This window comes from Piliocolobus tephrosceles, chromosome 9 (genome assembly GCF_002776525.5).
Source record: "Piliocolobus tephrosceles isolate RC106 chromosome 9, ASM277652v3, whole genome shotgun sequence".
NCBI lineage: Eukaryota > Metazoa > Chordata > Mammalia > Primates > Cercopithecidae > Piliocolobus > Piliocolobus tephrosceles.
The window spans coordinates 111,786,985-111,802,115 of NC_045442.1; the positions used below are offsets into that span (position 1 = coordinate 111,786,985).

At 36.1% G+C, this 15,131-nt stretch overlaps 1 protein-coding gene across 1 annotated transcript in view; it reads right to left on the reverse strand.

Annotated features, from left to right (window-relative positions):
• Positions 1-15,131, reverse strand: part of MALRD1 (MAM and LDL receptor class A domain containing 1) — a 701,386-nt gene that overhangs the window by 189,547 nt on the left and 496,708 nt on the right. The window contains exon 32 of the mRNA XM_026454821.1: positions 6,090-6,247. Within this exon, the coding sequence (XP_026310606.1) occupies positions 6,090-6,247 (158 nt within the window). The remainder of the gene's footprint in view (positions 1-6,089; positions 6,248-15,131) is intronic.

Genomic DNA, 15,131 nt, shown 5'->3' on the forward strand with positions numbered 1-15,131 from the left:
TTTGGCTGGATATGAAATTCTGGGTTTAAAATTCTTTTCTTTAAGAATGTTGAATATTGGCCCCCACTCTCTTCTGGGTTGGAGAGTTTCTGCCGAGAGGTTTGCTGTTAGTCTGATGGGCTTCTCTTTGTGGGTAACCCGACCTTTCTCTCTGGCTGCCCTTAAGATTTTTTCCTTCATTTCAACTTTGGTGAATCTGACAATGATGTGTCTTGGAGTTGCTCTTCTGGAGGAGTATCTTTGTGGCGTTCTCTGTATTTCCTGAATTTGAATGTTGGCCTGCTCTACTAGGTTGGGGAAGTTCTCCTGGATGATATTCTGAAGAGTGTTTTCCAACTTGGTTTCATTTTCCCCCTCACTTTCAGGCACCCCAATCAGACGTAGATTTGGTCTTTTTACATAATCCCATACTTCTTGCAGGCTTTGTTCATTTCTTTTTCTTCTTTTTTCTTTAGATTTCTCTTCTTGCTTCATTTCATTCATTTGATCCTCAATTGCTGATACTCTTTCTTCCAGTTGATCGAGTCGGTTACTGAAACTTTTGCATTTGTCACGTATTTCTCGTGTCATGGTTTTCATCTCTGTCAGTTCCTTTATGGCCTTCTCTGTATTAATTATTCTGGTTATCAATTCTTCCACTCTTTTTTCAAGATTTTTAGTTTCTTTGTGCTGGGTACATAATTCCTCCTTTAGCTCTGGGAAGTTTGATGGACTGAAGCCTTCTTCTCTCATCTCGTCAAAGTCATTTTCTGTCCAGCTTTGATCCGTTGCTGGCAATGAGCTGCGTTCCTTTGGAGGGGGAGACACGCTCTTATTTTTTGAATTTCCAGCTTTTCTGCCCTGCTTTTTCCCCATCTTTGTGGTTTTATCTGCCTTTGGTCTTTGATGATGGTGATGTACTGATGGGGTTTTGGTATGCGTGTCCTTCCTGTTTGTTAGTTTTCCTTCTAACAGTCAGGACCCTCAGCTGTAGGTCTGTTGGAGATTGCTTGAGGTCCACTCCAGACCCTGTTTGCCTGGCTATCAGCAGCAGAGGCTGCACAAGATAGAATATTGCTGAACAGCGAGTGTACCAGTCTGATTCTTGCTTTGGAAGCTTCCTCTCAGGGGTGTACTCCACCATGTGAGGTGTGGGGTGTTGGTCTGCCCCCAGTGGGGGATGTCTCCCAGTTAGGCTACTCAGGGGTCAGGGACCCACTTGAGCAAGCAGTCTGTCTGTTCTCAGATCTCAACCTCCATGTTGGGAGATCCACTGCTCTCTTCAAAGCTGTCAGACAGAGTCGTATGCATCTGCAGAGGTTTCTGCTGCTTTTTTGTTGTTGTTGTTGTTGTTGTTAGCTGTGCCCTGTCCCCAGAGGTGGAGTCTGCAGAGACAGGCAGGCTTCCTTGAGCTGCTGTAGGCTCTACCCAGTTCGAGTTTCCCAGCGGCTTTGTTTACCTACTTAAGCCTCAGCAATGGCGGGCGCCCCTCCCCTAGCCTCGTTGCTGCCTTGCCGTTAGATCGCAGACTGCTGTGCTAGCAATGAGGGAGGCTCCATGTGCTGGCGTGGGACCCTCCCGGCCAGGTGTGGGATATAATCTCCTGGTGTGCCCGTTTGCTAAGACCCTTGGTAAAGCACAGTATTGGGGTGGGAGTTACCTGATTTTCCAGGTGTTGTGTGTCTCAGTTCCCCTGGCTAGGAAAAGGGATTCCCTTCCCCCTTGTGCTTCCCAGGTGAGGTGATGCCTCGCCCTGCTTCAGCTCTGGCTGGTCGGACTGCAGCAGCTGACCGGCACCAATTGTCCGGCACTCCCTAGTGAGATGAACCCAGTATCTCAGTTGAAAATGCAGAAATCACCTGTCTTCTGTGTCACTTGCACCGGGAGCTGGAGACTGGAGCTGTTCCTATTCGGCCATCTTGCTCCGCCTCTCAAAATAATAAACGTTTTCATCTCAAAAAGTACAAATAATTCTTTTAACCATTGTAGTGTGTATTTCTCCATTTATTCCTTTTCCCTCTCATATATATACATACATATATTTATATAGGTAAATATCTATAGCCATATATACATTTTCACACAGAATTTGATTTTTTTAATTGCATACTAGTATACATATTCCTTAACAATCTGCTTAATCATTAAAGAATAATAAACATTTCTTTTTATCACTAATTATTCATTCACAGAATTGTTCTGCAGTGTTTCCATATGACTGAATGTGTTATATTTTAGTAATTCCTACTATTTGATGCTCAAGTGGTTTCCAATATTTACCAGGGTAAACATTGAGATTAATGCAGTGGCTCACGCCTGTAATCGCAGCACTTTGGGAGGCCAAGGCAGGTGGATCACTAGTTCAGAAGATTGAGACCAGTCTCACCAACATGGTGAAACGCCATCTCTACTAAAAATACAAAAGTTAGCTGGGCGTGGTGGCGGCTGCCTGTAATCCCAGCTGCTCAGGAGTCTGAGGCAGGAGAATCGCTTGAACCAGGGAGGCGGAGGTTGCAGTTAGCTGAGATCGCGCCACTGCACTCCAGTCTGGTGACAGAGCAAGACTCCATCTCAAACAACAATAACAACAACAAAAATTTTATAAATAAAATAGCATATATATCTACCTTTATTTCATTACAATAAATTTCTAGATGTAAAATGTTTTAGTAAATAATATAAAAATTATAATTTTTTTAATTGTCAAAATATTCTTCATAATTGCAAATTGATAGTCCAACCAGCAATAAATATCTATTTCTTTACATCCACACCAACAGTAGATATGATCATTCATTTTATTCTTTTAAGATTTTTTTATGGTGTCAACATTATTAGAGAAGGGAAATAAAGGACTTCTTTTTTACTTAGAAAAAGAAGTTTTTTTCCCACCACAAGTCCAGATTATATTAATTGGAATTTTAGTGTCAATTATTTGTGAAAATAGAGCCACAAACATGGGTCCACATCTTATTTATAAGCAGTGGTCCTGCAGCAGTATAATACCCAAATTAGAGGTTGTAAGAAAGCACGAACTTGCAGGTAAAAGAAAAGCATGCTAATGGAAAGCCTCAATCCTAAGAGCAGGGAGAATGGGTTTCCACTTCATTGGTTCCTCCACATGTAAAATTACTGCATGCTTAGGAAGGTTTTCAGTCTGTGAATAACTCAAGATTTTCCACAGCAATAGTTGAGAAAATAAGATTTGCCCAGCTGCTATGATCCATCAGTGATATAAGGACACATTAGGAAAACAGTTTTTGCTGAGGTTCTGTAATGGTTAGGGCTTTTTCAGTAGCAAATAACAAAAGGAGAATTCTACTGGTGCAGAAAAAGTGGGATTGAGAATTTAAACAGAGCAGGTACGTTTCTGTTTCTTCCCCTTTCTTTAGCTCTGTGTCCCCCTGTGTGTTAGCTTTTTTGTCAAACAATCTCTCTCCCTTTGTGGGGAAAGACAGCCTCTAACAGCCCCAAGCGTAGTCTATGTTTCTACAACTTGTAATCGAAAAGAAAGAGAAATACCTCTCTTCCTCTGCATCAAATGTTTAAAGGAGCTTATTATTGGCCCTACTGAGGTCACCCATGGACGTGGTAAAAGAAAGTCACTGTGGCAGTCAACCCCACTGATATAGTTTAGATATTTGACCCTGTCCACATCTCATGTTGAATTGTAATCCCCAGTGCTGGAGGTGGGGACTGGTGGGCGCTGTTTGGGTCATGGGGGCAGATCTGTCATGGCTGGATGCTGTCTTCATGATAGTGAGTGAGTTATCATGATACCTGGTCATTTAAAAATGTTGGCACCTCCCCCTCTTGCCTCTGCTTTCACCATGCGACAGCTCCCACTTTGCATTCTACCATACTTAAATGCTTCTTGAAGCCTCATCAGAAGCTGATCAGATGCCTGGTGCCATGCTTCCTGTACAGCCTGCAGAACTGTGAGCCAATTAAACCTATTTCTTTTATAAATTACCAGTCTCAGGTATTTCTTTATAGCAATGCAAGAATGACCTAATGTACCTACCAAGACCATTGCTACAGAAAAATCAGTATCATGCTGGTTATCAATTTCCTGCCACTATTCTTTCTAGCAGACCTCTCTGAAAACTGGTCAGGGTAGAAAAGCATCGTTATACTTAACTGCTACCTTCTGGTGAGAAAAACCAGTAGGCACCAAAGCCAAGTATCAGAAACCAAGACATGAGGCCAACATTTCTATTTCAAAGGCTATTTACAGAAACATGGCTAAACACAGAGGGCCAATAAACTGGGTAACTAAGGAACTGAAGGTCCAGCTGGTGAGTAGCTCAAGAACACACAAGTGATCTTTTTGAATTGAGGAAGGAACAATTAATTTCTTAGAAAGTGACGGAAATCTGCCTATGTTATACGGAAAGGTCTAGTGGCCTTTCCATCGATACTTGCTTTGGTGAGGAACTGTAGACTAGTGTCCTCTTCAGTTGTAGCAATCTGTGTTTCATAATGTCAGTAGAAATAAGATGTTTTGGAGTTTCTTGAAGCTCAATGGTTATAAATTACAATGGATAATATTTAGCATAAGCAATAGGCTAATCTACTGAATATTCATCGATTAGAAGTAAAAACTATGAAAAATACAATTTTTACATACTTTGCATTTACTCATGTGCTCCCAGACTGTTAAAAATGAACCTCTTTCTCTGTTGTTTTACTGGCTTCCTTTGAAAAAACAGACATCCTTGTAGAGTCAGGATAAATTCTCAACTTTCTTTGCATGTTTAGATTTTTACTTAAGAGTTTCAATTTCTGTCGATGTCTAGAATTGATAAGGCCTTTTTACTTTCTCTCATTTTCCCATGTTTCTCTTCTGACTTCTCTGGTTGACCACAGAGAATCTGAGAAACGAAACTGGGCAACAGATATCATATTTTTGAGGTGGGGGCATGGCGGCTCACACCTGTAATCCCGGCACTCGGGATGATGAGGTGGGTGGATCATGAGGTCAGGAGTTTGAGACTAGCCTGGCCAACATGGCGAAACCCCATCTCTACTAAAAATACAAAAAATTAGCTGGGCAGGGTGATGCATGCCTGTAATCCCAGCTACTTAGGAGGCTGAGGCAAGAGAACCGCTTGAACCTGGGAGGCGGAGGTTCCAATGAACTGAGGTCAACCATTGCACTTCAGCCAGGGCGACAGAGGAAGACTCTGTCCCTCCCTACCCCCCACCAAAAAAAGGGTATCAGAGTTTTGAAATCAGAATTTTGACTGTGAAATCTTGAAAAAGTTACTAAGGCTCTTTGAATCTCAGTTTCTTTGTTGTAAAATTGGGGAAAATATACTTTCCTCATCAGGTGAAGGTGAGAATTAAAATTGATACCATAGAATGTTTTTAATAAATGTAAATATAAGGCAGAACTTAATAAGAGCTGTTATTTACAAAGGATCATTTAATATAAGGACAAAAATCCCAATTGCATTTATTTAAAAAACAGGATTGGATAAACTGTAAGTTAATAACACTAGGTGTGGTGTGCTGATATGTAATCATTTAATTAGAAATCAGGATCTTAAAACTGGTTCATAATGATTGAAAAACTCATTGATACAATGAAAAGTATAAGTGCAGCAACTTGTTTCATTAAAGGTATCTGCATTTGGTACAGATTATTGCTTTAAATTAGTTAAAAATAGAGCATGCATGTTGATTTTACTGTAAGCTGATATACACTTAAAATCTCAAATTTGCTTTTCCTTTACTGAATTTTGGGTAGGAAATTATCTTCTTCACCATTACGCCTTACATCACATTTCCTTACTGTCTCTAGCTAAGCTGCTAAAGAAGATACATGTGGAATCTGCCCAAATTCTTTTACCTCCAGATGATCTTTTAAATAGCATTCGACATAATTGAGTTCAGGTGGCAGCTGTCAGCAAGATAAATCTTGAATGAGATTAAGATGAATGACAGCACAGCTTGCCAACATCCCATTGCCCCAGAAAGAAATGAGAAATTAATGGCATCAGCATTGGTGGTGTGACCAACGAAAATACAAATAAGACAAGGGAAGACAATGTTTAAACATGCCATGCATATTTCAGTGATCATAAATCTCTGGCTTCCTTTTTTACCTTTAATATTCCCATACTCCTGGGATCGATCGTGTAGAACCAGAACCGAACAGTACACATTCCGAGGCTTGCTGGGAAGGATTTGGAGGTAGTAATTCTGGCAATGGATCCTTCCTTGGAGCCAGATGAGTTGACGTACAGGAAGTGCTTACCACTACCTTGAAATAGATTAACACAATTTTTTTCAGTGCAATGATATTATCACATGAGTCGGAAAGTATTGCAATCATTAACAGGTATCTTTTTATCCTCATACATACACACAATCAAACAGACTCATTTTCATTTTGGGAGTCATATATCAATAACATTTCATTCTTCTGAGCCAAAAAAGTGTCACTCTGATCATGCGATTCACAAAATTCCCTTGAGCCAGTGACTCATACAGTAATCAAATACTGGTTTTGAATATGAAGGTGTATTACTGTTCTCCTAATTTGCTCAAACCTGTCAGATTCCAGCAATAAAATACTTCGTATGCTGTGCACACAGCAAGTACAGAGTAGGTACTGGGGACTGACTAGTATCGTATCTTATTTTCAGTTGCTCTGATTCCCACACTGGCCAGGGTAGTAGTGAATGGCTATGACTGCAAAGTGAAATGTGATTCTTAGGGTCATTACATTAGTTTTTTCTGAGTAATATACAACTTCTTTTCTTCTCAAATGCATTAGTATGTGAAAGATTTCTGCATTTAAACACAATTGCATTTTTTTCTGTTGCCACTGTCAGAAATTCATCATAGATACCATTCCCCTTTGTGGATAGGTAAAATATATATATATGTGTGTGTGTATTTTTTCCTTAAGTTATATATTTATTTGTAGTCTCATTCAAGACTATTAATGTTTTCTATATATATTACATATTAATATATATTTAATTATATATAATATGTAAATATATATTTATGTATAAATATGTAGATAGAAATATATATAACATTATATATAATGTATTATATAATATTTAATTATATTATATATTATATATTTATATATAATAAATAATATAAATATATATTTAATTATTATATAATATATAAATATATTAATGTATAATATATTTATATGAGACTACAAATAAATATTTAACTTAAGGAAAAAATACACTTTTTTATATTTATAATATATATTTACACATCTATTTTTATATATTTATAATATATAAAATATATAATTAAATATATTAATCTATTACATATATTTATCTACCATATATTAATATATATTAAAATATTTTCTACATATATTTATATGTTACCTATGTGTATGTGTATTTTTTCCTTCAGTTAACTATTTAATTTTATTTCAAAATTGAGGCTATTAAAATAATTTATAATTAAAAGTATTCTTGATTTCCTGTGGTATTTTAGTATTGTTATTCAGATACATGTTTTTAAAGCATTATTTCTGAGTTAGTGGTCAAACAGGCTTCTCTTTTGAAGCTTTTCTTTTAAAAAACTTGTTGTCAGGTCAATTGAGTACTCTTCATATAATCAGCATATGTATTAGTTTACCTTTATCTCTCAGCGTTTAATTCTTCAGTGCAAGGAATACTCATGTGCTATATCTTTGAATATGTATTAGAACAATCAGCATATGTATTAGTTTACCTTTATCTCCCGGCATTTAATTCTTCAGTGCAAGGAATACTCATGTGCTGTACGCTTGAATACAATTGAAACGGAATACAATTGAAAATTGAAGTGGCTAGAATATATTGCAAAGGAGAATTAGATGACCATGTCACACCACTTGATGGCCTGGATTTTTGCCTTTTCATTTTTTTGAAGGATATGTCAATAATGTCCTTCAAAATATAGAAGATGACAAAAATGAATACACAATTTTTTAGAGCAACTTTAGGTTTAAAGGAAGTTGAGAGGAAAGTAGAGTTTCCTGTGTCTTCATACCTCTCCCACAGACTATTTGTGTATTATTAACCTCTTGCATTAGTGTGGCACATTAGTTACAATTAATGAGCCAATATTGACACATTCTTATTAATTAAATTTTTTTTTGGCTATTCTGAGTCTTTTGCCTTTCCATGCAATCTTCAGAATCAGTTTATTAATATCTACAAAATAACTTGGGATTGGAATTGCATTGAATTTATACATCATGTTGGGAAGAACTGACATCTACAAAATATTGTCTTACTACATGTACATAGAACATCTGTTTTGGCTTCTTGGAAGAATGATCTCATTATTACTACATAATGTTACATAATGCTTCTTTTTATCCCTGTAGTCTTCCTTGCTCCAAAGTCATCTTTATCTAAATTTCTACATTCTTTTGATTAATATTAGCATGGTATATGTTTCTCCATGCCTTTACTTTTAATGTGTGTGTATATTAAATATAGGTTTCTTACTGACAATATATAGTTGGGTCTTGTGTTTGTATCTATTTTGACAAGCAGGTGAATTTAGATGATTGGCACTTTAATTATTCATATAGATGGAGTAATATTTATACATCTACCATATTTTTCTCCATTTTGTATTCAATACTCTTATATTCTTAATCTTTGTTTCTTTTTTTCTCCCCTTCTGTTTTTTCTGTCTTCTCTGGCTTTAATTGAATATTTCACAATTCTGTTTTCATCCTCTCTTAACGTATCAATTTTACATCTTCTGTTTTTCCATTATTTTTCTAGGGATTGACTTTGAATTTGCAATATACATTATAACTACCAAACCAAATCCTCTGCCAAATATCATCATACCATTTTATAAGCAACTTACATAACAACATAACTAACCCATTTCATGGGTAGTAGAAGTACTGTAAGACAGTATTTTCAATTATTTCCTCTCACATCTTATAACATAGTTGGGTATTTCTATTCCCCTAGGTTGGTTAGGTTCCAGGAAAATGTTTTTCTTGAAGGCAGGCCTTGTTAAGAACAGAATGCTCTAGCAATATTTCAAAATGGCTACTTTTCCCCTTTTTCCTGCTGAAAACTGAGATTTTTCTTTCATCTTTGCTGTGAGAATGTGGGAGGGCCCCTGAAGGGAACATTGACCAAAGTGTGTGGGCTGCCAAGGACTGGGTCCCCATCACATTGTTTTCTCTCAAACTTGTCCACATTGAGGCTGCAGCAATCTGTCAGTTACAGTTAGGATTCCTACATCAGTACTTGTTCCCTGATGAGTTCCCGTTCATGGGCTACTTGTCCAAGTAACTTGCGATACTCTGTCTGGCTGTCCAATGTTAAGGGTAGTTAGGGGTAGTGGTTTGCCTGTGACCCCAGTTCTCTAATTAATCTAAAAAGAATTGATTTTCAGTTGGTTCACCTTTCCTTCTATAATGATAGGAATGATGCCTTCCAAGCTCCTTACATGCTGGACTAGAAGATGCAAATAACTTGCATCTATTTACAAAAAAAAAAAAAACCCTATTTGACTGAAAATATCTCTTTTCACTAATAGGCTACCAAAATAAGAAAATTTCCATAAAATTTATTTTTCTAATTAATTAATTAAATTAATTAATTATTGAGACAGAGTCTTGCTCTGTTGCCAGGCTGGAGTGCAGTGGCACGATCTTGGTTCACTGCAACTTCTGCCTCCTGGGTTCAAGCGATTCTCCTGCCTCAGACTCCCAAGTAGATGGGACTACAGGTGTGTGCCATCAAGCCCAGCTAATTTTTGTATTTTTAGTAGAGATGGGGTTTCACCATGTTGGCCAGGATGGTCTTGATCTCCTGACCTTGTGATCCCCTGCCTTGGCTTCCCAAAGTGCTGGAATCACAGGCGTGAGCCACCACGCCCGGCCTAATTTTATTTCAGTAAGATAAGCAGGGAACGTTGTCTGAGAATTATTGCAGCAAAATTTTCAAGACAAAAGAGTACACATGAAAAGAACTTGAACTATTCCTGTAGCATCAGTAAACTGTTTTCTATCCGCATTGTCCTTTGAAATATATTGTATGTACCACCAAATATTGGGTTAGGAAAACTGAACACAGTATTTAATTTAGCCACAGGAAAAAAAAAAAAGTTTTCTAAGTTTCACATTTTGTTCCCAAAATACTGCTTGTTTGTTTTCTTATTTGGAAAATCACAACACAGGTGGCATGCAAAGCCAGAATACCTAGACAGCACCCGTCAAACCTACTGCGAACAGTGGCTTAGTCACTAAAAACATGCTTTCTTTAAATCCATGGTATTTTTAATTAAATAAGAACATCTGGATTTCTCTACATTCTGTTGCTTTTTATACACTTGAGAATTTCCAACGCATTTAGACTGCACTTTATCAGACCAACTTTAAAACACTGTCTTCAGTAAGAAAAATATGGTATAATCCAATGAGCTATAGTAACTCTTCATGTACAGTAGGGCTTAATTGAAAGTATCGAATATATTCATCCTATATTGGACGTGAATAAATAGCCTTGACTTTGTCCCAAATAGTTAATAACATGTTTGTTTAAATTATTTTTATAGTTCAGTTCTCAAATACTATAACATATATAATGATAACTAATGTACTTCCATCTCAGAAGCAGATCCTATTTAATTCAGACTTTAAATATTTCTTTTCCCATTTTGTAGTGTCAACCCAATGTTGAAAGTCAAATATTTAGAGCAGTAGGAAAAGTAGTAATTAGGTTCACTGACACAAATTCAACCAATTTTGCAAAGTTAGGAATTGAATTCTGATTTAAAGTCTTGTATTTATGTAAATTTATTCCTCCAATTGCATAAATACATTGAAATTTCACTAATTCAGATATTTCTTTTCAATACTTTTAGTCCAATACTTAATTATAAAAGGCCAATTTTAAGTTTCTACAACAACCTGAATTAAGTCCAACGAAATGCTCCGTTCTTTGTAATAAGTTACAGGCTGCTAAAGTAACTCAAGTCACAATATCTTTAGAGTCTCAGTAATTTACTAATAAAGAAAAGTACTTAAAAAACAAAATTGAGATATTTCTTCCAGCCTGGTACCTAACAATATTGTAGGTACTTGGAAAATTATTGCACACAGAGGGAAACAATAACATATGCATTATTTCTTTCTTAAATAGCCACAGTTATTTTCGAATGGGGTGTGTGTCTTTTGGGCACTACAGAAATTTCCAAACCTTGAAATTGGACTAAACATTACCTTCTTTTGTTATTCCAGATTTTCCCCAGTGAATGTCACTTTTGTAACAGCAACTACTAAAACCAGTTTAGAAAAAGTATGATGTCATACAAAGAAATGTTATACAATCTAATGTTTGCATTTTAGGGTTATAACATGAAACACAATGTGAAGAAAATTAATTCACTGGGAATGATCATCCACTATTTCACTGCAGGATATTTATTTTGGCACAGGATAATCAATGTCATGTAAGGCCCAATATCAAAGCTAACCATTCCAATTATTAATTAACGGACTCTGGGCTGAGTTATCAAAGTATATCCCCACTTAACATCTTCAAATTTGCATACTCAATTTTGCTCTTATAAAATTCCGCAGTTTAACACAAAAGTCAGAAAACTGATTCTTGTCTGAAATATTAATGCATGCCAAGGTATTCATTTTAAAATTTAAGAATGTAAAAATGTACCTGGAGATTTAGAAGACATCATTGCAAATTTAATCTTTGGCAATTTTTAATTCTGAAACTCTAGCATATCTAAGTCTGACTTTATAAATGGGAAAAACTTTTGTGATTCCATATATATACATGCATATATATATATATTTTGGAGAATCATAAAGGTGAAAAGTTGCTTAGCTTCTTCAAATTATTAATAGAAATACATGAATTATCCTGAAACTATGTACTGTATCTCAATGTTATAATACCTTACATTGAATTATACTTTCAGAAATAGACTCATTCTTTATCTAGCGAGCTCAGACCAGACCCACTTTCAAACATTTAGAAACTTTCAGTTGCTTCATTGAGACCTACCTATTTATATCTAGCAAAATCCTTGGGGAAGGTCAATGTAGCCTCTCGCACAAAGTTCAGAATTTATTAAAGCAGATAATAAAGTTTAAATGTCTGAACTGCCACAACATATTTAGAATTTAATAGTAAATCATTAAACTAGCTTGCTTTATTTATATGACTCTATGAAAAGATCAACAACATTCACAGCACAGGTATTTATAGAAGCAGAATTTTTGTTATTTGTTTGATTTTGGGACTGTTTTACAGCTTACTACTTGCCAATTCAAAAGCTACTTAACTCTCATATAGTCAGATCAGAATGCATTCAATTAATTTTGTAAAATCAATTACACTTTAATTAAATACTACCAGGTGCAGTATTCTGGAATATTGTATTCATTAAATATATCTGAATTTTACCTCTCCCAAACTGACACCAAATATTTTCTGGACACTTTTCATTTAATACTTCACTTTTGCTTGTGTAAGTTTATGATTATAAATTCTTAAGATTCCTGGGGCACAGATTTTATATTTTGCATATTAATTGGCTACAATTAGTCAATGAATAGAGATTTCCAATTAATATTCAACTTTTACCTTAAAACCTCAAATTCAGCATCAAAGTGTACTATCCTCAAATCACAATACTTAGTATCAGAGTGCCAAATATGTATTAGCCAAATTCAGAATCAATTACTATGCTTCACGGACATTTTTTCACATTGACATGAGCAGAGAGTAAAACATTCTAATTTGTTTTTTAGATGTGATTAGCTACAATCTTGAGATTTTAAAACTGTTTTGTTGAGTCATTCTACTATAAGGTAATGAATTTTACATTTTTCTGTTAAAAAAAAAAAAAAAGTTGGTACTTTTAAAGGAAAGCTAGCCGGGCTCTGTGGCTCACGCCTACAATCCCAGCACTTTGGGAGACCCAGGCGGGCAGACAGCCTAGGGTCAGGAGTCTGAGACCAGCCTGACCAACCCAGGGAAACCCCATCACTACTGGAAATACAACAACAACAAAAAAATTAGCCAGGCATGGTGGTGCATTCCTGTAATCCCAGCTACTTGGGAGGCTGAGGCAGGAGAATCGCTTGAACCTGGGAGGCAGGAGGTTGCAGTGAGCCGAGATTGTGCCATTGCACTCAGCCTGGATGACAAGAGCAAAACTCCATCTCAATATAATAATAATAATAATAAAATTTAAAAAATAAAGGAAAGGTATGCTTTGACAGCTTCAGTGCCCTAAGAAGAATCATACTTATTGCACTAAGGAAAAATAATAAAAGATAATTTCTCACTTCTAGTGATCTGAATTCTCTCCCTGCTTTAAATTAAGAGTCAATTTTAGACTTTTTTCCCTCTATTTTCCTGTTCATAAAATAAAGCTGGCTAATAGTTTTTAAAAATGCTGTGCATGATGCCTCTTTCAAAATAGCAAAAGCTCCATTCTTCAGAGTCAGATTTATTCAGTCTGCCTCTGCGTCCTCTATAATTTCTGCCTGTCTCTCACTCTCAACAGAAGGGTGTCTAATGACTATCAGGTGAAATGCTCTCAATCTCTTTTGTGCTTTTATTTTCTTCCCCCAGATTTTCAACGTGCATCTGCAATTTTTTTTTTTTTTTTCTCACTCTGTCTCCCAGGCTGCAGTGCAGTGGCACAATCTTGGCTCACTGCAACCTCCGCCTCCCGGGTTCAAGTGATTCTCATGCCTCAGCCTCCCAAGTAGCTGGGACTACAGGCACACACCACGACACTCAGCTAATTTTTTGTATTTTTAGTAGAGACAGGGTTTCACCATGTTGGCCAGGCTGGTCTCGAACTCCTGACCTCAGGTAATCCGCCCACCTTGGCCTCACAAAGTGCTGGAATTACAGGCGTGAGTCACTGCACCCGGCTAACATCTGCAATTTTTAAAGGCTGTGAAATGTAAATATGGCCAGCGAGAGAACGAAGTTTCCTCAAAGTTGACAGAATGAAAAATATAGATGCAGTGTTTCTGGAGGCAAATGAATTTTTCTCATAGCATTTGATAAAAATGTCTGTTGTTACATTATTTTGATTTCCTTTTTAAAAAGTGATACAATGACTATTTCCTTTAAATATCATAAATTGTATTTCATTCCAATAAGTTATGCTTTAGTCATTAATCTCTTTTGAGACTAATTACTGTTTCTTTAAATAAAAACACTTTTTTTTTTTACCAGAATGTCTCATTTTAATGCTATTAACTATCATCAAAATCAGTATTACAAACTCCCCCCTCCACCCTGCCCCCACAGTATGCATTAATCTGATACAAAAATGAAGCTTCTGGTTGTGGCATGCCAACACAAGGTAGAGTCATCTTATTTTGAAAGCTCCTAATATACTTAGCAGCCAGAATACCTCAATCACAGGAAGATGAAATATAAGCGAAATTGGTTGCCATTTCCTGTAAGTTACAGCTAGAGACAAGGGATTCTGAATCTCTACATCCTCATATTCAAAGAACCCTGAAAAACCTCTTTATGAGACATTTATTTCTCAAGATGCCTTTGGAAACATGAATTAGCTTAATAACATTTCTGTAACTTTATTTTCCAAGCTGAGATTACAAGTAAAACTTGTTTCATGGTCATGCAGGAAGGCAAAACTAATAAAATAAATGATAGATACTTTTATTTAGGTAAAATGATAAGTGGTCACCATTATAAAAGAGCTTTGACTTCATTTAAATTTCAGATCTATTTTACCTGGAGGAGTGTAGAAAGCAAGTAAGAACAGAAGAATATTTTCATTGCAACTGGGAAATATATTATCACATTATTTTAATGAATATGTAATGGGCAGAACTGTAGGCAGGATTGTCCACTGGTTATGTCTGAAGGCACCGGAGCTCTAGACTTTGATTTGCATCCTGCCTCTACCACTTATTAGGTATGTGACCTTGGGTAACCTACTTAAATTCTCTAGGACTCTGAAGCAATAAGAGATAATTATAGTACATACTTCAGCCTCATGGGGTTGTGGTAAAAATTAAATGATCTACTATATGTAAAGTACTTAGAACATAGTTGCAAATTAGTGCTACTCTCCTGGGAAATTTAGAGAATAGATATAAAGATGATTCTATCAGTGGAAAT